The 21,110-nt window shown below is 47.0% G+C and overlaps 2 protein-coding genes across 2 annotated transcripts in view; both read left to right on the plus strand.

Moving 5' to 3' along the window:
* The window catches only part of LOC146199240 (putative serine carboxypeptidase CPVL), a 10,677-nt gene extending 8,344 nt beyond the window's left edge, over nucleotides 1–2,333 (plus strand). Inside the window, exons 3-4 of the mRNA XM_084594726.1 lie at nucleotides 396–726; nucleotides 1,376–2,333. Coding sequence (XP_084450852.1) covers nucleotides 396–726; nucleotides 1,376–2,175 — 1,131 coding nt within the window. The 3' untranslated portion in view covers nucleotides 2,176–2,333. The remainder of the gene's footprint in view (nucleotides 1–395; nucleotides 727–1,375) is intronic.
* A 1,089-nt stretch (nucleotides 2,334–3,422) lies between these two features.
* LOC146199241 (putative serine carboxypeptidase CPVL) lies at nucleotides 3,423–20,737 on the plus strand. The gene is made up of 5 exons (XM_084592080.1): nucleotides 3,423–3,442; nucleotides 4,304–4,520; nucleotides 5,791–6,121; nucleotides 7,636–8,002; nucleotides 20,302–20,737. Exons 1-5 carry the CDS (start codon nucleotides 3,423–3,425, stop codon nucleotides 20,735–20,737), a joined length of 1,371 nt encoding a protein of 456 aa, XP_084448206.1.
* The last annotated feature ends 373 nt before the right edge of the window (nucleotides 20,738–21,110 follow it).

Below are 21,110 nucleotides of genomic sequence, written 5' to 3' on the forward strand. Positions count from 1 at the left end.
GGGCGTCGCCATGTTGTCAACTCTACGTACGCCAGCAACGTGAAGACGCCAACGTGAAAATCCGAATCTCACGTACGTCCGTGAAACTCCCGCGGACTCTTCACGTTCTGCGCATGCGCACTGGTCACACGTAGGCGCTTCACGTACGTGAAGCTCCCACGTACGTGAAACTAAAACTCTCTACTAACGCAGCTATTATAATTCTGTGGTGTCGTGTTTCTACCGGAAGACACTGATCATCAACCGCAGCAGGTCTTGCAGACGGAAGTAACGACTCAGGGGACGTCGCGCATTGTGTAACAACAACAAAACCAACAACAGCAACAACAGCAACGAAAGGAACAGTCGATGGCGTCGATCTGTTAACTGAGCCAAGTGCCTGCGTTTCCTCGTAGGAGAACCCGCGTAACGCGCCCGTCGTTTTGTGGCTGCAAGGTGGACCCGGTGGCTCCTCGCTCTTCGGCCTGTTCGTGGAGCACGGTCCGTACCGTGTGGCCAAAGGGGGCGTGCCTAAGCTTCGGGACACAACCTGGGCGCAGCGCTACTCGATGCTCTACATAGACAACCCGGTCGGCGCTGGCTTCAGCTTCACCCAGGACGATCGCGGTTACGCACGGAACGAGGTGGAAGTCGGCAGGGATCTGCACGAGGCCCTTCAGCAGTTCTTCACTCTCTTCCACGAGTATGCTGGCAACGACTTCTACGCGACCGGAGAGTCCTACGCCGGTGAGTAAAGTTTGATCGTTTGCATAGGTATCGGCTGCAGCCCAGTTAAGCTAGAGCAATTCATGGAATACACGGGTCATTCTAGGTTCTAATTTACATTCTGTCATAATTTTAGCGGAGGTTTAGTACAACGCGAGGACGAAGGTTTCGGCAGACAGTTCATTGTTTTTTGGCACTAGCAAGGAAGTGCGGTAAAACCTGAACACAAGCAGGTCATCTCGTTCATCCACTTCCTTTTTCGGGTAAACAGTTGAGGAGCAGGGCAGGTTCTGTTTCTTTCTCCATCCCACTTTCAAACGCTCAGCTGTGTCAACGCATATAGTTTTTATCTCACTGAACAGAACAGGAATTACAGTAATAAAAGCATTTCTAAGAGGACACATGCTCTCCTTTTCACATCATCACAATCAGTAACCAATTATGCAAGAAAAAACACGAAGGAAACGAAGTGCGACTCGATGATGCAACTGAGTGCAGCTCTGAGTATTCGCAGAGGCCACTTCATCGCTTTCCGCTTCAGGCCCCTTCATGGCATAACGTGCCTAGTGAATTCTACCCGTGCCTCAAAGCCACACGGTTAAGCTATTCTCTCGTCTAGCGTGGATTTGACCCTCATTTTATTAATGCATCATTTGTCACCTCGATGCAGGAAAATATGTACCGGCAATCGCTCACGCAATCGACACGGCAGTGACACCTAGGGTCAAGGTCAACCTGCGCGGCATTGCCATCGGGGATGGAATGGTTGATCCGGAGACCATGTCCAACTACGCTGACTTCCTGTACCAAATTGGCCTCGCAGACCTGAGACAGGCAGATTACATCAGAGAAAAGACTGATGAAGCCGTCGACTACATTAAGCAGGGGCGCTACCTGGACGCGTTTTTGATTTTCGACAAACTCATCAATGGAGACACCATCTCGCAGCCATCGTACTTCAAGAACATTACCGGGCTCGACTTCTACTACAACTTCCTGCTTTCCACAGAGCCCAAATGCTTCGACTATTATCACACCTTCGTCGATTCGCCTGTCGTTCGCAGGGCGATCCATGTGGGGAACTTGACTTTCAACAACGGCGACGCTACTGAGAGCCACCTTCGAGAAGACATCATGCAGTCTGTCAAGCCCTGGCTCGCCTCACTCATGGACAAGCCCCAATACAAGGTGCTCATATACAACGGACAGCTGGACATCATCATCGCCTACTCCCTGACGGACAACTTTGTTATGAGCATACCGTGGTCTGGCAAGGCAGCCTTCGAAAAGGCTCCACGTATGATATGGAAGAATCCAAGCGGAGTCGGTGTGGCAGGCTATGTCCGGAAGGTGGGAAACTTCACACAAGTCCTTGTCAGGGACGCCGGACACATCCTGCCTTACGACCAGCCTGAAGTTGCCTTGGATCTCATCACTCGCTTCATCGAAGACAAGCCATTCACCTTGTAATGCATCATTAGCTATGTGAGAATGTGTAAGAACAGCAAAAATGGACGTCGCGTTTGAAACGCAAGATAGAAATAAATAAGCTCACTACAGGTGGGATGTGCTGCGAAGAGCTGTTGTCATCGTCGGTAGTCGTAAATAAATTTCGGGTTTACAGACGAGCGTTTTGCTTCCATTCGTATTTCCAGCGACGCCTCACTGTCATGCGGTTCCAATTATGCGGATAAAGTAAATCAAATGAAGAGACTATACATCACAAGCATTCCCCTAAAGTGGGTCGATCTTGTGTCTACCCTACCCCAGCACTCAGCGTGACATGATAATCTAACGACGAAAACGGATTATTTTACGGAGCACATCAAATGGACAAAGCACAGCACTACAAGAAAAACGCTTATTGCCGGAAACATGTCGGCTCTGCTCCTTGCCTAAATTCCCCCTCCACGAAAGGATCGCTGCTGTAGACGATGTCTCTGCGTTTTTATTCTGTCGTTAAAAAAAAGCCCCTTTATTAGCAAAGGTGTTCCCAATGCCACGATGGATGCGACTATGCGATGAACATCCATACCGCCATGCACCATTTTTCCCTTTGTCGTACACATTCCTTCAGTGAGACGCACCCACTTCGGGCCAATTACTTTCTAATAATGCTGCTACTGGGTGCGGGACCAAACACGAGAACAATAGAAAATGATGAAAAATACTAGCTATTCCAGTTACTCAGTACATTTAATATTTGAGTTTCCTTCAAATAAAAGTATTTGCTGTCCGTAGGGAGCATATAGGATATATTTATATCACCTTTCATTGTATCTTCATTTTTTTCATTCTTCAAAAGTTGATTTGCCAGAAATTCTTCAATACTCTCCTAACATTAATTTCGTTTATGACTATATTTGATCGACATCGAAAAGTCGGGAGTTCCCACATGTTTCTTTCTTCCTCACTTACAAATGGTGTATGAATAATGATCATTTATAAGAAATCTGAGTAGGGCCTTCAGCAACATGCATTTAGAACTTCCAAAGTAATTTGCACATTGAGGCGTGAATCCGACCTCAGTTCTACAGCAATAATCGTTGTAGGAAACATCTGAGGTAGGCGGAAAGAAGAAACAAAAGCAGGCACCCTGGCTAGCACGTGCTGAGCATGCGCATGAAGAAGATATGGCTACGGCTGCCACAACAATGGCCAGGTCGGTGTTTTTTGCGTCTTTCCTTTGTGCAAATGTTGACGCCTGGGTGACCAACATGTGGAAAGTCTACAACGTGTGAGTATAAAAGGACTGCGACTTTCTATAGCTGAAGTTACTTCGACGATAATTTGGGTTGAGAATGAGGCAAGAATCGCTTTCATCAGGAGGTTCAGCATACGCTCTATGAACTGAACAAGCGCCTCTGTAATGCTTTCTGTGAAGCCGCTATTAAGTAAGGCATCAACGAGAACATATCCGCGGTAGCTGTCAAGTGAATAATCTGAACTGTTAGTAGAAAATTAATCTATAATGAACAAAGTGGTCAGCACTCACGAAGCTGAGGATTATTATGTCCGTAGCATTTTGTCATATGAAATATGAGCCGTGTTGCTTGAAAATATACAAGTTAATTGGAACTCTTGGTCGAATGGAATTCTTGGTCCTTCGACCAAGACTTCCTTGTAGAAACAGTCGCTCTGGTAAGTTGAACTCCTAACAAGATAAAGCGTAGCTCTTCTTTATAAATATCAATTCACTTCGTTGTTGACTCAGTCAGCTTGTCGTATATATACGTCAAAGTAAATTGCATTAAGTTTAAGTATTGTGCAAAAAAAAAACAGCGCTAATGAACCAACCACAGGATGAACACATAGTTATAGCACCTGACAAACGTTGAGTGGCTTGGTTGCCGTATATATGCTACGGGCTATCGTCTCTTGTAAATTCGCAAATTCAATTACGGGACATTTCTGTGGGCTGTGTTTTGAATTTTCGGGCCTCTTTACGTAATTTCTGCCTTGATTCTGTTTCCGACTCTGTCACTCCGCGTAGCGCATGTCGTAGTCCAGGTGCAGGCTCGGCACTTAAAAGAGCCAATAGCTAAAACCGCAGGCACCATCTAAGTGATGACCAAGCCGCAGTGAACCATCTCTGCAGTAAGAGTCTGAACCACGCCGCCGGCCATCTGGTGGGCGATGTTGGCGGTCCGCTGTTCCTGACGCCACTTATTGAAGCCGGCCAGGTGGACAAGGCGTTTAACCTGAGCCGTGTTGGTCCTCTTTACACCGGCGCCGACCTACCCAGCTACGCGGGATTCTTCACCGTCAATAAGGACTTCTCCAGCAACATTTTCTTCTGGTTCTTTCCCGCCATGGTTAGTCGAATGCGAACAGCTTGTATCACGCTGCAAATGTGGCCTTCGGTCTGCGAATATTTTTGGTTTCGTGATGTATTTCAGGCGTTCTAGCACAACTATAAACGCCATACTCAGAAAACGCGAATATGTTTCAATAGCCATTAAAACATATGGTAGAAAATTAAAGGGGGGGGGGGATTGAAAGAACATCAACTTTCTGGTAGAAAGCAAGGGTGTTTCTAACATAAAACCTAGACTCCAGGTATGAAGCCAACAAGACTTTCTTTTTTTGTGTGTGTGATATCGCATAACGTGCGATGTTCCAATTTATCATAGAACTATCAGATGTTCCTTAAGGGAGGAAAAGAAGCCCTTTACTCCGGTGAAAATAAGTGTAGTTATAGCAGAATAACTTCCTAACAAAACAGCATAAAAAGACACATGGCTGGAGCTTGAGTGAAATGAGCATATGCCGTATTAACACGACGACGTCTAAGGCCCTGTTATTCAGAAAATCTGGCGTCGGTGTTGCAGGCATCAGCACCCAGAGTGAAAAATCAGGCACATGGCTCTGACAGGTAGTATAGTTGGCAGGGAAGAAGGGCATGTACTTCGTGGTCATCGGGCTGCGTGACGCCAGGAGTCCGCATGGCATATATAAGTTGACAGGCGCTGCGAACTCGGGGTTCGCCTTTGGGATGGGAGGATGAGATCAAAATCGAGCCTTCTAAGCTCTTGGATCCTTTGTTAGATAAGCTGTCCCTAGGCTACCCTGGCACGTCCGCACGGCTTGGCAGCAGAAAGCGGAGACATAATACCTATGTGAGGTGATCTTTCACATATGGTATATTACGACTGCACGTTAATGAATATGTGCAGACAATAGAAGATAAAAGGTTACTGAGTAATCTAGTAGAAAATTCAATGGACGGGAGCCATGAACGCTTCCTCGTCGTATAGCATTAAAAAAAAAAAAGAGGGAGTCCCCATATTTTTATTTAAGAGGAGTTGCTCTCAGACCTCCATTTATAACTATTACAATCGAAGAGCATGTGAATGCGGAGCTTTTTTTTTGGCCTGAGAAATGGCATTCACCCCCGATTATATTCCGTAGCCATAGCCGTATTGCAAAATAAAGGTTGTTTAAGAAAATGATAGTGTGGACGTTTTTTTTTTTTTTTTTTTTTTGAACACTTAAGCACTTCTAGCGCTATGTTGTACAGGGAGGTAATGCCGTAGCAAGGACACCTCTCTAGCCTCCTGTGAAACCAGCCCTCCTTTTGTGCAGGAGAATCCCGCCGTAGCCCCCGTTGTTCTGTGGCTTCAGGGCGGACCTGGTGGATCCTCGATGTTCGGCCTTTTCATGGAGCACGGCCCGTACCGGGTAGACAAAGGTGGCATCCTGCGACTGCGCAACGCCACCTGGGCGCAGCGATACTCGATGCTATACATGGATAGCCCCGTGGGCTCCGGGTTCAGCTTCACGTGGGACGAGCGCGGCTACGCCCGGGACACCCGCGACGTGGCGCGGAGTCTCAACGAGGCCTTGCAGCAGTTCTTCACGCTATTCCCCCGATTCGCCGCGAAAGACTTCTACGTCGCAGGAGAGTCTTACGCAGGTCCGCTCCAGATATTACCTTCTCATTCGGCCCACAGCGTTCGCGGATGCAAGGAATGCGTCTAAACCACACAAGCTCCTTAGTGGTTGTTGTAGCTGCCATAGCTCCTGATAGGGGAGGGCTAAGCGAAACATTTTTTATCGTTTTTGATAAAGCTTAACGAAATCACGAGGGATATGTAGCTTTCCATTCACAAAAGAGCTTTACTCGGCTCACGCGTACAATTCCTAGCGCTTTAATGCAGCAGAATCAGTAGTAGAATCTTAAAAATGTGCCCTTGGCAGCAAAATCCATACAGTGGTTGGAAGGAAGTGACGTCACCAGATAGGGTCATTCACACCGGCTATAAGAAAGTAATGTTACCTGACCAAAAGTGGCAGCTATGCGTTTCAACGTATCTTCATTGCGTCTGTGTCGCCACCGCTAGAAACCTTCGAAGAAACATCTAAGCGCCAGATATATAGATGACCCCAGGAATAATCTGGTATTGAAGAGACAGATGTGCAATGGCCCAAACACACAACTGTGGAAGAATGATAAAAAAAACTTGACGTAGAGAAATCAACAGCTAATAGTATGCTATAGCATTGCGATGACATAATGTACCTATACAAGTTGGTGCCACTGAAGGTTTGGTCGAAGTTGCAAATGGGCTACGACTGGACACCATCTTACCCTCTTCGGCGAAAGCCCGAACGGGAAATCATGAAGATGGTTCAGACGAAGAACACTGGAATGCCGACGTTATGTTGTGACCTAAGCATTTTCGCATTTAACACTTACAGTACACTGTAAACAGGCTTAAAAGCCGGAACTGCAAACCGGTCTGTACTCTACGTTGTGCCACCAGGCATTGCAGGCCGAAGAACATTGCTTTAGTTTCATTTTCTGGCAAGACCCTAATTATTGTGCATGCACGCGTGCATGCGCGAGCGTGTGTGGGGAGGGGAAAACGATTGCCACCATGCGCCTACTCTAAATTATGCAGATGTGACCTGAGTTTTAGGAAAAGTTTCAATTTGAGGGAGGGGGAAGGGCTGCGCTTTTAAGCATGGTAAATCATGATGAACGGATGGTATCACACGCGAAAACGTGGTGGCGCTATATAGGTGCACAAACCAGGATAATTGCCTAATAATTGTGTACAACTCACGAAGCGGCGAGTGCCCCTCCAAAGAGGTCCCACATCCCGTGGCGTCCACCTGCTTTCGTGACTAATGCACTTCATCCTCGACTACCCCTTGCACCTGTGTTGTCACTGCGATGTCACTCCAGCAAGTGCACGGCGTCATGACACTCGGTCGAATACACTGGCTGGAGAGACTCCTTTGAAGAACACTGACGCTTTGTTCTTGGGCTGTATCAGACTATGTTGTAGCTTTTAGTCTAAGCACTCGCTTCGGGAAGAGGTAAGCGGATGGTGAAATGGTGAACTCTCTGCAGCATTTCTGATGTGAGCCAAATAAGGCGTTTTATAAGCTCCAAAAATGTGTCATTAACTTCTATCACTACAGGAAAATACGTGACAGCCCTCGCAAACCTCATCGACACGACAATTCATGCGCGGGTCAACATCAACTTACGCGGTATCGCTGTCGGCAACGCCTGGCTGGACCCAGAGACGATGCTGGACTATGCAGAGTTTCTTTACCAGGTCGGTCTGGTGGATCGACGGCAGGCGGACTATATACGGCGACGAACTGACAGGGTGATCGGGCTGATCCGGCACGGGCGGTACGAGGATGCGTATGAAATGATGGACCTCCTGATTGGCGGCTTCGCGACGTCCACATCGTACTTCAGGAATGTTAGCGGTGTTGATGCGCCCTATAACTTTCTACTGGGAGAGAGGAAGACTCAACAGGAGTTGGACCTTTACAGGTATGGGTTTATGTTCCTGTTCTGAAACTGGGACATAATGGTGCAGTCCACGGTGTGCGCGCGCGCTCACGCACGCAAGCACACGTACCCATTTACAGGAGGCTATGAACCGGTCCTTCACTCATTTTCTAAGGGGCATGCAGTAGGCTATCGTTGCGGCTATTAGAGGCGCAAGTGTGTTACTAGATTGAAGCCCCTGTAATTTTGTTTCGCCATGCCAGCTAATGGGTTCTCTACTTGCTTATATTGAGTTCAGTTCCTGTACCTTCAATTATTCAGACATTCAAAAGGAGAATTCGCCCATGCAAATATTGCCGCCATTTCCCAACCATCTGTGTGACAACGAATTCCCCCGATGTTACTCGTGAGCTTGTGTTGCTGTTTTCGTTCCACACGGGCGGTTCTGAGTATTAGGTCTCGTCAAAATTACGTGTAATGATCTCGTTCAACCTCCATCTGGTGAACAACAATATGTCGGTCAAAATATTGGCGGGGAGGGGGAAAGAAGGTACGTGTCTCCTTCACTTTCTACACCGCGATGGCCACTGGGAATTGTGTGCACTCCAAGCCCGCTAGGAGCAACCTATTGCTCCGAGTGACGTTGAGGGGTCAAAACCAGGAGGTCGTGGCGGGAACGAGTCTCTTGCCTACATCAGACGACCCTGCACGGGCCCCTTCTCTGCCCGCTGACGCAATAGAGCTTCTATTTAACCTTTAAAGGAGTGATTGTTAGAGGATAGTTTGGGGGCGTATACACGAGGTATTATCCAATGTATCCTGTCATCAAATTTCCAACACTGTTATACAATTTGAGGGGAAAACATGAGAGCGACAGGCAGCCACTCGGACTCATCACACTGCAGGCACTATACAAAAGTAGACATTGCATGATAGCTACAGTGGCACATAGTCAGGGCTAGCTTCCTGCTTGATACGCATATCAGAGCCGCTTTCGAAATTCTTCAAGATCTAGACATTGAGCGTTCCATGCGGAATAGCCAAGCGACATATTCCCTGATGCGTTGACAGGAGATCGGTCAGGCACGGGTAGTTCCACATCAAGCACCTCGCCTCTCTGTGGTGCGGACAATGAGGCACCTATGCCCAGTTGTTCGATGTCTGTATCTGCGTCTAATTCCGCGGTCGTCAGCCCAGGAGAAAGTCTGGAGGTTCGCATCCAACACCGCGACGAGTCTTTGTTGGAGTACGTCAGGGCTATGAACGAACTTTGCCTTCTCGCTGAACCTTGCCCCACGAACGCGGAGAAAGTTTAGTGCGCCGCAATGCAAGCGCACCCAACTTTCGCGGCCCGCCTGAGTGGAGGCAGGTTTAGAAATTTGGAGTAGCTAGTGGGCGAGGTGAAGCGCATCCAGAGGAGAGATAGAAAAAATCTTTACGCAAGGTCAAACATATACCTTATGAATATCCTTCCGCTAAGCTGACTAAAGCCTGCAGCTGGTTGACGTCAGCTACCGAGACAGAGACATCCTCTCTGCGCGAGTGTATCGGCCACCACCATCCGCTACGCTGTCACGTGACCCGCGCCGCGCGTGGAATGACAGCTGTGCGCGCAATCCACCCAGAGCGGACTCATCAGCCCCGCGGTTTGGAGTCCCACTGAGCTAGGTGCTACGAACGGTACACGCTGCCTCAGAACGGAACACACCGTGGCGAGATCGCGAGGTGACATACAGCCTCATGAGCGGCCCGCACCGCGGATCCGAGACGTACGACTGAAAAGTGGAGCCCAGAGTTCAGCTCATCGGCTGATAAACAATCGTCGCTACGGTGCGACGAGCCAGAGAACTTAGACTGCGAATATGGCCTGCAGCCCTCCTGTGAGAAAACACGGTGGTGAAAAGCTCCGACTCCGCGCGGCGTAAACAGAGAACCCCGCTTTACTAACACCTCTGGCCCCCATAACGCTAAAGTTTTCTACACTAGGCAGCGTCATTCATTGAGCAAACCTTAGCTTTCGAGCTAATACAACTGCCAGTGCGATACCACATTTCGCCTCGCGAGCGGCACAGTGCAGTTAAGCGGCACAGCTAGAGTATTGGATCGCTTGAAAAGACGCGTGCGGCGACGGCGAAAGAACTCGAACTAGGCACGATCGGAGAAGAGGCAAACAAGCGCACAAACGCACCTGTGTGCGTTCTTGCCTCTCCTTCATCCGCGTCTAGCTCGCGTAGTTCTTTGCATCGAACGAACTAGTGCGACAAATTATAATGAGTTGACAATGCCTCATTCCTCTTCCCTATTACATATCCGCGGTACAGCGAAGTGCGGGCGCCCATTGTTGTCTCAAGTGAGCAGCATGTCTGGGTGTGAAAAAGCTGTCGACTGTCACCGTTCTACGAAAACAAAGCGGCATTTACAGACCCCCTTCATGCCCACCGACAGTCGACAACGACGACGTCTTGGTGGGTCAGTCGAACTTTTAATCTTGTTGGATAGAACATGCATTAGCTTGAATAAGCTGTTTCCTATCGTACTCGATTAAGAACTATCTTTTCTATGGTATTTCTGACTCGGGAAGTCAAGGGGACAGGGCGAATATTGTGAAGATTGAACGGCTTGCCAGGGATAAGGATCAGAACGACGGTGGAAATTTTCCATTCATTTGGAAGTGTGCCCTTCGGACCAGCGTTTGTTAATGTGGGACAGGATGTCTTCTTTAGGGGGTTTCATGGGCGTTATGTAAAAGGGTACGAGTGACCTTATCGTCTCATGGGGTGAGGGCTTGGAGTGTCGGGCTTGAGCAAGATCCAGATAATCATGATGATAAGACAATCTTCGTCAGGATGAGGTGGAAAGACATTCCAGGTATTTGGAGAGAAGAGATGGGGTAATATAGATATCAGCAAGGGCTTGGGTTAGTTCATCAGAGCCCTGGAAAGATCAATTGATCGAAGGTAAGGGTGGAACGGGCAATACTGGGGCTTTATCTCCGTAAAGCCTTCGATAACGCTTCGCACGGCGATATTCTCGCACTTTTGAATCCCGGCGAGAGAGTTTTCGGGTAGGTCCGGTTCTTCCTTTCGAACAGGACGGCCGAGCTCACTCTCGGCGCGATCAAATCAGACCCCATAGCTCTGGGTGGAAGGGGGACACCGCAAGGCTCTGTGATGCCGCCGTTCCTCTTCATCATTGCAGTGATAACACTGTCCTCCAGACTCGCCGCCACTGAGGGGCTTCCAGCATACATTTTACGCGGACGACATTACCCTGTGGGTAAACAGGGGAAGTGATGCCCAAATAGAAAGTTTGCTTCAGGAAGCAGTCGACGCCATAGAGGCTTATGCTCTATGGGCGGGCCATGATTGCTCACACTCCAAGTCCGAACTTGTAGTCCGAGAAGGCCCCAATTGAAAGAACAGACCTCCGCCTCTTGCAATCAGGGCAGAGCTAAAAGAACTACCAATCAAAATAGATACCATCGAATCCTAGACATGTTCATTCAGAGTAACCACAGAAACTTAGCAACATTAGATAAACTGACCCCAGCAGTCACCCAAACAGCGAATTGCCAACAAGAGAAGGGGCATAAAAGAACACGACACCTGTCGGCACATTCAGACTTTCTTCATCGCCATGCTAGTCTATACCCTTCCCTATCTGCACCTTTACCAAGACGAAAAGAAAAACGTTGAGTGTCGTATCCGGCAGGCTAGGACTATCAATGAACGCCTCAATCGATAGACTCATAGTGCTTGGAATGCAAACCACACTTGATTAGCTTAAGGATGCGCATTTAATATCGCAGTACTCCAGACTGACGCGCATAAAAGCTAGGAGACTTGTCTTGATAAGGCTAGGCATCAATGCCGAATCCATGGCGGACAATTCCAGGCAAATGCCCTTAGCAATTAGGATGAAGCTTGTTATCAAGCCTATGATAAGCTCCTATGATAAGCTCCATAAAACCCCGGCCCTCAGTCACCAGCGGCTGCGGAACAACTGACCACGGCGGCGGTCAGACCTGTGACGCAGCAGGGGGTGCTAAGAAAGCCTGGCTCCGCTGGACAGGCCGCCATTGGAAACTGACCCTGGCAACGTTTAATGCTAGAACCCTAGCTAGTGAAGCTAGCTTAGCAGTGCTGTTAGGGGAACTAGAGGGCATGAAATGGGATGTCATAGGGCTTAGTGAGGTTAGGAGGCCGAATGAGGCATATACTGTACTGAAAGATGGGCATGTATACTGTGTTATCGAGGCTTACCAGAGAGGCGACAACTAGGAGTAGGTTTCCTTGTCAATAAGTATATAGCGGGTAATATAGATGAATTCTATAGTATTAATGAGAGGGTTGCAGGCATCGTAATTAGGCTTAATAAGCGGTATAAACTGAAGGTTGTACAGGCCTATGCACCTACATGTAGTTATGATGACCAGGCAGTTGAAAGCTTCTATGAAGATGTAGAATCGGCAATGCGAAAAGTAAAGACACAGTGTACTGTACTAATGGGCGATTTCAATGCCAAGGTAGGGAAAAAACAGGCAGGAGACAAGGCAGTAGGTAACTATGGCATTGGTTCTAGGAATAGCAGGGGGGAGTTACTAGTTGAGTTTGCAGAGCGCAATAACTTACGAATCATGAATACCTTCTTCAGCAAACGGAAGAACCGGAAATGGACATGGAAAAGTCCTAACGGAGAGACTAAAAATGAAATCGACTTCATAATGTGTTCAACCCCCGCCATTATGCAAGATGTAGAGGTAAGCGGGAAAGTGCGATGCAGTGACCACAGGATGGTGAGGTCCCGAATTAGCCTAAATCTGAAGAAGGAACGCAACAGATTAGTAAGAAAGAAACCCATCAACGAATTAGCGGTGAGGGGGAGGGCAGAAGAGTTCAGGATCTCGCTACAGAATAGGTTTTCAGCTCTAACTGAGGATGGCGACATTACCCTAGAGGCAAGGAACAGTAATTTCAGAGATATCATTACTGAGTGCGCGGTAGAAGTAGGCGGTAGGATAGTTAGAGAGGATACCGGTAAGCTGTCTAAGGAGACGAAAGATTTGATTAAGAAACGCCAGACTATGAAAGCTTCCAATCCAACAGACCAGATCGAATTAGCCGAGATATCAAAGCTAATCAATAAGCGCAAGGTGGCCGATATTAGGAAGTATAACATGGAGAAAATTGAGCATGCTGTAAAGAACGGGGGAAGCCTTAAAGCGGTAAAGAAGAAATTGGGCATAGGCAAAAACCAGATGTATGCGATAAGGGACAAGGCGGGCAACGTCATCACTAATATGGAAAATATAGTCAAAGTAGCCGAGGAGTTCTATACGGATCTCTACAGTAGCCAAAGTAGTCAGGACCGTAATGAGATTGGCGGTAGGGAAAAACAGTCAGACGTTCCACCAGTGACGAAGGACGAGGTCAAGAAAGCACTAGAAACTTTGAAAAGGGGGAAATCAGCTGGAGAGGATCAGATAACTACAGATTTGCTGAAGGACGGGGGGGATATCGTGCTAGAAAACCTGGCCACCCTGTATATGCAGTGCCTGGTGTCATCGACGGTACCGGAACCATGGAAGAATGCAAACATTATCCTCATTCACAAGAAAGGGGACTCTAAAGACCTTAAAAATTAGAGACCAATCAGCTTACTGTCTGTTACGTATAAGGTATTTACTAAGGTAATCGCTAATAGAATCAGGACAACCTTAGACTGCAATCAAGCAAAGGATCAAGCAGGGTTTCGGAAACGGTACTCTACTATCGATCATATCCATACCATCAATCAGGTGATAGAAAAATGCTCGGAATATAACCAGCCCTTATACATAGCATTCATTGATTACGAAAAAGCGTTTGACTCAGTTGAAACCTCGGTGGTGATGCAGGCATTGCGAAATCACGGGGTAGACGAGCCATACGTGAAAGTGCTGGAAGATATATATAGCGGCTGCACAGCAACCATAGTTCTGCATAAAGAAAGCAACAAAATTCCCATAAAGAAAGGTGTTAGGCAAGGAGACACAATCTCCCGAGTACTATTCACAGCTTGTTTAGAGGAAGTATTCAGAGACTTGGAGTGGGAGCAGTTAGGGATAAGGGTAGATGGAGAATACCTCAGTAATCTGCGATTTGCTGATGACATTGCCTTGCTAAGCAACTCGGGGGATGAACTGCAAATAATGATTGATGACCTAGACAGGAAAAGTAGAAAGGTAGGCTTGAAAATCAATATGCAGAAGACTAAGGTAATGTTCAACAGCCTCGTGAAGGAACAGCAGTTTACATTAGGTAGCGAAATACTGGAAGTAGTGGGCGAATATGTCTACTTAGGACAGGTAGTAACCGCAGATCCGGACCACGAAAAGGAAATAACAAGAAGAATACGATTAGGATGGAGCGCATTTGGCAAGCACTCGCAGATTATGACTAGCAGCTTACCGGTATCGCTCAAGAGGAAAGTATACAACAGTTGCATCTTGCCTGTACTCACCTATGGGGCTGAAACTTGGAGGCTAACCAAGAGAGTTCTACTTAAGTTGAGGACAACCCAGAGGGCTATGGAACGAAAAATGGTAGGGGTAACATTAAGAGATAGAAAGCGTGCAGAGTGGGTCAGAGAAATAACTCAAGTTACCGACATTCTAGTAGAAATTAAGAAGAAGAAATGGACATGGGCAGGACATGTAGTGCGAAGAGAGGATAACCGATGGTCGCTGAGGGTAACAAACTGGATTCCAAGGGTAGGAAAGCGTAGCAGGGGGCGGCAGAAAGTTAGGTGGGCGGATGAGATTAAGAATTTCGCAGGGGTCAAGTGGATGCAGGTAGCACAGAACCGGGTTAAGTGGAGAAATATGGGAGAGGCCTTCGCCTATAATCAGGCTGATGATGATGATGATGTTATCAAGCCACTCCCTAAGAATATGCACCCCGATCACCACGAAGACAAGCGACTAGTACGCGCACGCGCACTACACAGTGCACACCAAATACAAAAAAAAAAAAAAAAAAAAAAACCGAGGTGGTTGTTTACGTAGATGCTGCCGAATATGAAGAGACGGACAGAGGTTTCGCGATTTGTGCGGTGACTGGGGCCCGTGAGTTCGCGCCTTCCAAGATCTTAGCTTCAGCTATTTTACGCACCAGAATATCCGATGCTGCAGAGGTAGCAGCCATCGCATTGACCATTGGTTCTACCGAAGCAGATATTATTTATTTATTTTTATTTTTTTTATTCAGTGATTTTGTGGGCAATACATGATACTGCCCGCGGGGCAGGACAAAAGGAGGTAATTAGTCTCCTGACGAGGTCCTGGCCCCACTGGGCGCAACAGCAGCGGGTACAAAGTACAGGCAATGCACATGCAACTACATACAACAATCTTCACTTTGTATAACTACACATGAGTAAAAAAAAAAAGACAAGAAACAAAAACACCGAGTTAAAATCTATCGCCGCAGTACAAAATACGCATTCAGACACGTGCCAATAACAAAACATAAGGAAATGTAACAACAGTTATGAAATTCTGGATCAATGTAAAGGAATAGCACAATACATTGCGATTTCACATCTACTTTAGTCATGTATTTGGTTTTCTATTGAAGTGAAAAGAGGTTTTATTCTCCGTTTGAAAGTTGGTAGACTTCTACTTGTTCTTGCGATATCAAGTATGTCTGGGTAATTATTACATAGTTTCATGATTTGATGTTCAATTGTCTGTTTAGCGTAATTAGTCCGAGGTTTATCTACAACAATGAAAGTCTTCCGCAGATTGTGACCAGTATCCCTATTTAGATAATGGCTAGAAAATCTATTATAATTGCTCGACACTTCAGAAAATACGTACACAGATAATTTATGCTTGTATATATCGTGGAAAGGTATAGTCAGTGAATCCAAAACAGCCATACGCGATTTCAGGAGGGGCCGTCTATCGCCTGCCGCTATGAATATTCTCAAAGGCTACTATCCAGTCCTTGGTGGGACAATAGAACTGGTATGGGTTTTGGCTCACTCGAACTATCCCGGGAACGAGAAGGCTCACGAAAATACTCGAGGTTTGGTCGACCGGGTGGTGAGTCCCTCGTCTCCCACGGGCGCGAGGGAGGGTTTGCTCTCGTTCCATCATATAACTCACCTTTTTAGCCTAGGAAGACGCATCTTTCCTCCCCCACATAATTAATTAAGTAAGACCCAGGAGATACCCTGGCGCCAGCTACAAACCCGCTCCGTCCCCTGCCCCAAAGTATATTCGCATATATTCAATGAGCAGGTTGACCCCAAATGCAGTGTGTGGCGTTGACGCCGCTTTAGACTACATTACATGGGGTATGCGGCCTATCCGCAACCAGCTGATTTGCTGCCAGCTCCATCTCTGGGGGAGTGGGAGGCCGTGCTGCGCTGCGCTGCTCGGACTCGGGCATCCAGGCCCAGGTCACTGAGTAGGCCGAACAGACCACCGACATGACGCGACTGGTGGCCTTCTGGCGCGGCCAACAGTCCAACTGAACTCTCACCTCCAAAACCAATGAATATAAAAGTTTTCCATCCATCCATCCATCGCTGGAAGAAAGGGTGATTTGAAGAAAGGGTTGAAGTTTAGGGTAAGGGGAGTAGGTGTAATCAAGAGGATAGGGCTCTGGAGATGTGGGAGGATTCGAGGCTTTAAATTGGATATCTGTGCGCATAAGGAGGAGGTAGGAGGTTTGTTGCTTTTGGAGGGGGGTGAATAGCATAATAACCCGGGAAGTTCTGAACGTGGCGAGTTTCCTGAAGCAGTAAGACACGAGGAAGGCAGAACAATGCGAGGTATAGTTGACAGAGCAGGTCGTGGTTGTGTTAGTCCGAACACTATGATAGTTTCACTGGACAGTGTCAAATGTCGAATCAAGGGCCTTCGCTAGTCAAGTCTCGTGGGAAGTCGTAGCCGGCCTATCGTTGATAATTAGGCTGTGATGACTGGTCGTATAGCCTTCTTTATTCTTTGCTGGTGGCTACCAGTGGAAGCTGGTTGTAGTGGCGATGGTGGTTGCTCATCGAAGAAAGAAGGGCCGGGGTGTTTGAGGGATTGAGGTGTGGCTTCCACGGGTGAGGCGGGGATGAGCAGGGAGACTGCGTTTTCGAGAGATGCAAGGGTCTTTGCGAGATCTTCAATGCATCAGTGTATAGCAGGCTGGAGACAAGAGTCTCGACTGTGGCCACGCTTTATGTAGTTTGTTCGACTTGTTGGATGCTGCAGAGATAAAGCGGGTGCACAATAAGAGTAGTTTGTACACTGCACGTAAGCAAAGCCTCATGTCTGGATCTGATTCCAGTAAAAATAATCAAAGACAACGTCGACTTATTATCCAGCCACCTATTACATCTGTTAATGCACTCTATTATAAAGAGCTCAATAGATCCTGCGAACCTAAAGGTAGCTAAAGTCGTCTATAAAGAAGCAGACAGTTCGGAACCAAGCACTTATAAACCAATTTTAGTCATCAGTATAATTAATACAGTTTTTGAAAAAATATTATGTATACACATAAAGCAATTTATAGCCAAGTACAATATTATATGCTCTAGTCAGCATGGCTTTACACAGCATAGATCAACAGGATCCGCCGTTCTTGTCCTAACGCAAACTATAAATAGAGCCCTCCACGATAACAAGATAGCCATAGGTGGGTACCTAGATATTAAAAAGACATTCGATACGTTTAACCATAAAATCCTTGTAGATAAACTAAGTATAGGTTTTGAGGGAAATATCAGTTTTTAAATGGTTACCTTTCGAACCACATACAAAATGTCGTTATGAATAATGTGATCTCTAAGGCGCAGGTCGTGCTAACCGCGGTCCCGCAGGGATCAGTTCTAGAACCAGTTTGGTTCTCGTTATATGTAAACGACTTTCCATCCATATCAAAAATACTCTCAAGCGTTAATGTACGCCGATGACACAGCTTTAATATTTATAGGGGAGACATTAAACGAGCTTCTCAATAAAATAAATGGAAGAATTAAACATCATACTAACCTGGTTTACTAAGAACAATCTCTCCTTTAACATTAAGAAAACTAAATACACTGTGTTCAGCCCCAGGAAGAAAAAAAATGAACTACGAACATGTTGCGTTGTATTTAAATAACGAGGCAATACAAAGAGTAGACAATTTCAAATATCTTGGTGTCTACTTTGACTCTGACGTGCACTGAAAAAGTCAAATAAAACAAGTTTCCACAAACTTATGGTTGCCACATTTTAGTGCAAGCGCGAGAATGTTTCCATTTATTTATCCTCCGCATGCTTTACTTTGCTTTTATACAAAGCCAATTAATGTATTGCACACACTCATGGGGTAACACATACCCAACATATCTTGAGCCGATTATCCGTTTGCAGAAGAGAGCGGTAAAAATCATTACATACTCAAAAATGTCTGACTCTAGCAAACCACTCTTTAAGTCAACCTGTATTCTTCCTTTTCACTCCATATACACTTTAAAGGTAGCGCAGACAATTCACAAAATCTTACAGTTTACTGAACCATTTCCTCATAGCATATTTGTACGTAATAATGGAGAACGACCTCCCATCGTTCCCTTCAAATTCGTCTTTTCACCGCCTTAGTTACTCTAACTATCACAGATGACGCCAGTGTCGGTATTTAAAATTAACTATTGCGAGATGGCACCAGCGGAGCGGTAGCACGAGCACCATTAGAGGCCTCCTCCCTGCTCACACGGGGAAAGCCAAGGGGTCTTGGGTATCGGGAACGCGACGCGAGCGGACGCGTCCTCGCGGGGCCGCAGTCGCCGGCAAGACGAAGCCTCGAGGGACTTTTCTCGCCTGCTTGTTCTGGTCGGCCTCGGAGGTTGATTCCCTGCCCTATCGTGGGCGAACATTCGCCTGTAACCTTTGCTGGTGAGTCGGACGACCTACATTCATTAGCTTGTTTATTGCTAGCTGGCGTTGTTTTTATTGAAGCAATAAATGCCTGTATCTAAGCACGTTTTGTTCCTTTGTTCCCAAGAGCACGGCCCGCCGTGGTCGGCGGGCGCTCGTTGGCGCTCGCGATCACGGGGTTGGGGTCGGCGGTTTGGACAGTCAGCCGCGATTACGTGGGGCAAACATATTTATTCCCATATTATAATCCCAAAAGATGCACAACTCGCTATCAAAATACAGAGAAATAAAAGCAATCTTAGACAATGCTACAATGAGCGTATGTGTTGACGGTTAGACATGGATACCAAATGAAGGCAAGCGTAGCAAGGGGCAAGTGAGCAAGTTAGGTTGACAGGTGAGAGTGGGAAGTTTGCAGAGCTTAAATTGATGCAGCTCGCACATGATCGCTTTAATTGGATGACTATGAGAGGTGCCTTTGCCTTGCAGTGAGTGTAGTCTAGCCGGTGGTGATAATGACGGTACGCTGCCCAACCCATCATCTTTCGCTTCTTCACTGACTTCTGAATCGCGCTGTATGCTTCATAATGCTTCTGAACCGGCTATCCCGATTCAGTGCAGTGTTAAGTACTGCCTTTAAAATCTGCCAAAATTTTCGCCCCATGACTGAGTACATGCATAGAGTAACGTTATTCTATGATACACGTCTGGTTCTGAATGAGTCATAAACAGCGATGTGCACTGCCCACATACTACCATAGCGTTCAATCTGGTGTCCAATGATGTGATGTTTAACACTGTTATCTGCGTAAATATGAATGAGCTGGCCATGACAGCATTAACTTCTGGTACAGAAGTGAGGGAGGGGAAATTCTACAGCGTTTAGATATGTTAGCAGGCACGGAGACTTTTCCACCGATTCGTTCCGCGCGTGAAACGCGTATGGACAGGCCACCAAACTTGCACTCCTTGCGCCCTTGATGCTGCTGCAAATTTGGCGGCACGACTACGTACGTTTCACAACAGGTAGAAAATTCGCGAAAAAAGAAATAAGACTATCACGACTTCACGCATGAGTACACATTTTCGCATTCGTTCCATGAGAGTAAAATGCAGGTCTATTTAGTGATGGGACAAGTCATTGAAGTGGTGCCAACAAAAACAACCACTAAAAACAACACACAAGGCTACTAAAGCTATAGTTCAGTTCTAGCTACAAAAAAGTTTTACTTCTCGCCGCAGAAATAACCCCATGATGTACATTTATAGCGCTATAAATGAGAAAAGGCATGGTTCGGTCGAGCATTTGTGCCAGCTTGCTCTATTTTGTGACTTGACCGCATGTGTCGCGTGTTGGCATGATAACAAATGGAAAAGTTGTTTCAGCTACACTCTTCTCTTCATGGCTCTCCACTCAAGGTTGATCTGCCCAATGCAGGTCCTTCTTGGAGAGACATGAGTTCAGGCAGGCCGTGCACTTGGGCAACGTGGCCTTCAACAGCGGCCGCGAGGCGGCGTCGCACCTGCTCTGCGACGTCATGCGCACCGTGAAGCCATCGTTCGCCTCGTTGCTCGAGAGGAACTACAAAGTGCTCGTGTACAGCGGCCAGCTGGACACCGTGGTGCCGTACCCGCTCACCGAGAACTTTCTCGCAACCCTGCACTGGTCTGGGGCGGAAGCTCTGGACGTCGCTAGACGCCGGGTGTGGAGGACTTTGGTCAATAACGGCTCCGCGGTGGCCGGCTACGTCAAGAAGGCTGGAAACCTGTTGGAAGTGATGGTCAGGGACGCGGGACACTTTGTGCCGTACGATCAGCCGGACGTGGCCCTGGACATGATATCGAAGTTCATAGACGGCGCCCCGTTCGATTAGTATTTCGTCGTATTTGATCGTATACACAAACTGTATTGTATTTCGGTAGGATAGCAGGAAATCACAGTGATACTCCTGCGTAGTACGTTTTAACCCTGCATCATTGTCAGCCAGTACTTGATTTCAAAAGCACCGTATTGGTGGTTCTCACGAGCTTCTCTGCAACATGGTTGGATGCGGCGTACTACGGAGGTGTCCTCGTGTGCTTAATTCCTCGTTGTCTCGCGAAGTCTCGAAAATCATACAAGGTAAATTACGAACCATTGTGTGTCACCAATTCTTCGAGGTAGCCATAAGCGGCAAAGAAGGTGTTCAAACATTGCATAGTTCTTGAGGTAGTTGTTGCAGGCATGCAAAACAGATCGATCCGCCT

This window comes from Amblyomma maculatum, chromosome 2 (genome assembly GCF_055883805.1).
Source record: "Amblyomma maculatum isolate TAMU_Amacu chromosome 2, ASM5588380v1, whole genome shotgun sequence".
In the NCBI taxonomy this organism is placed as follows: Eukaryota; Metazoa; Arthropoda; class Arachnida; order Ixodida; family Ixodidae; genus Amblyomma; species Amblyomma maculatum.

Coding starts and splice junctions, on each gene's coding strand:
- LOC146199241 (XM_084592080.1), top strand. CDS start 3,423: ATGTGGAAAGTCTACAACGT. Junction 4,521..5,790: donor TCTGGTTCTTTCCCGCCATG/GTTAGTCGAATG, acceptor CCTTTTGTGCAG/GAGAATCCCGCCGTAGCCCC. Junction 8,003..20,301: donor CAGGAGTTGGACCTTTACAG/GTATGGGTTTAT, acceptor TGCCCAATGCAG/GTCCTTCTTGGAGAGACATG.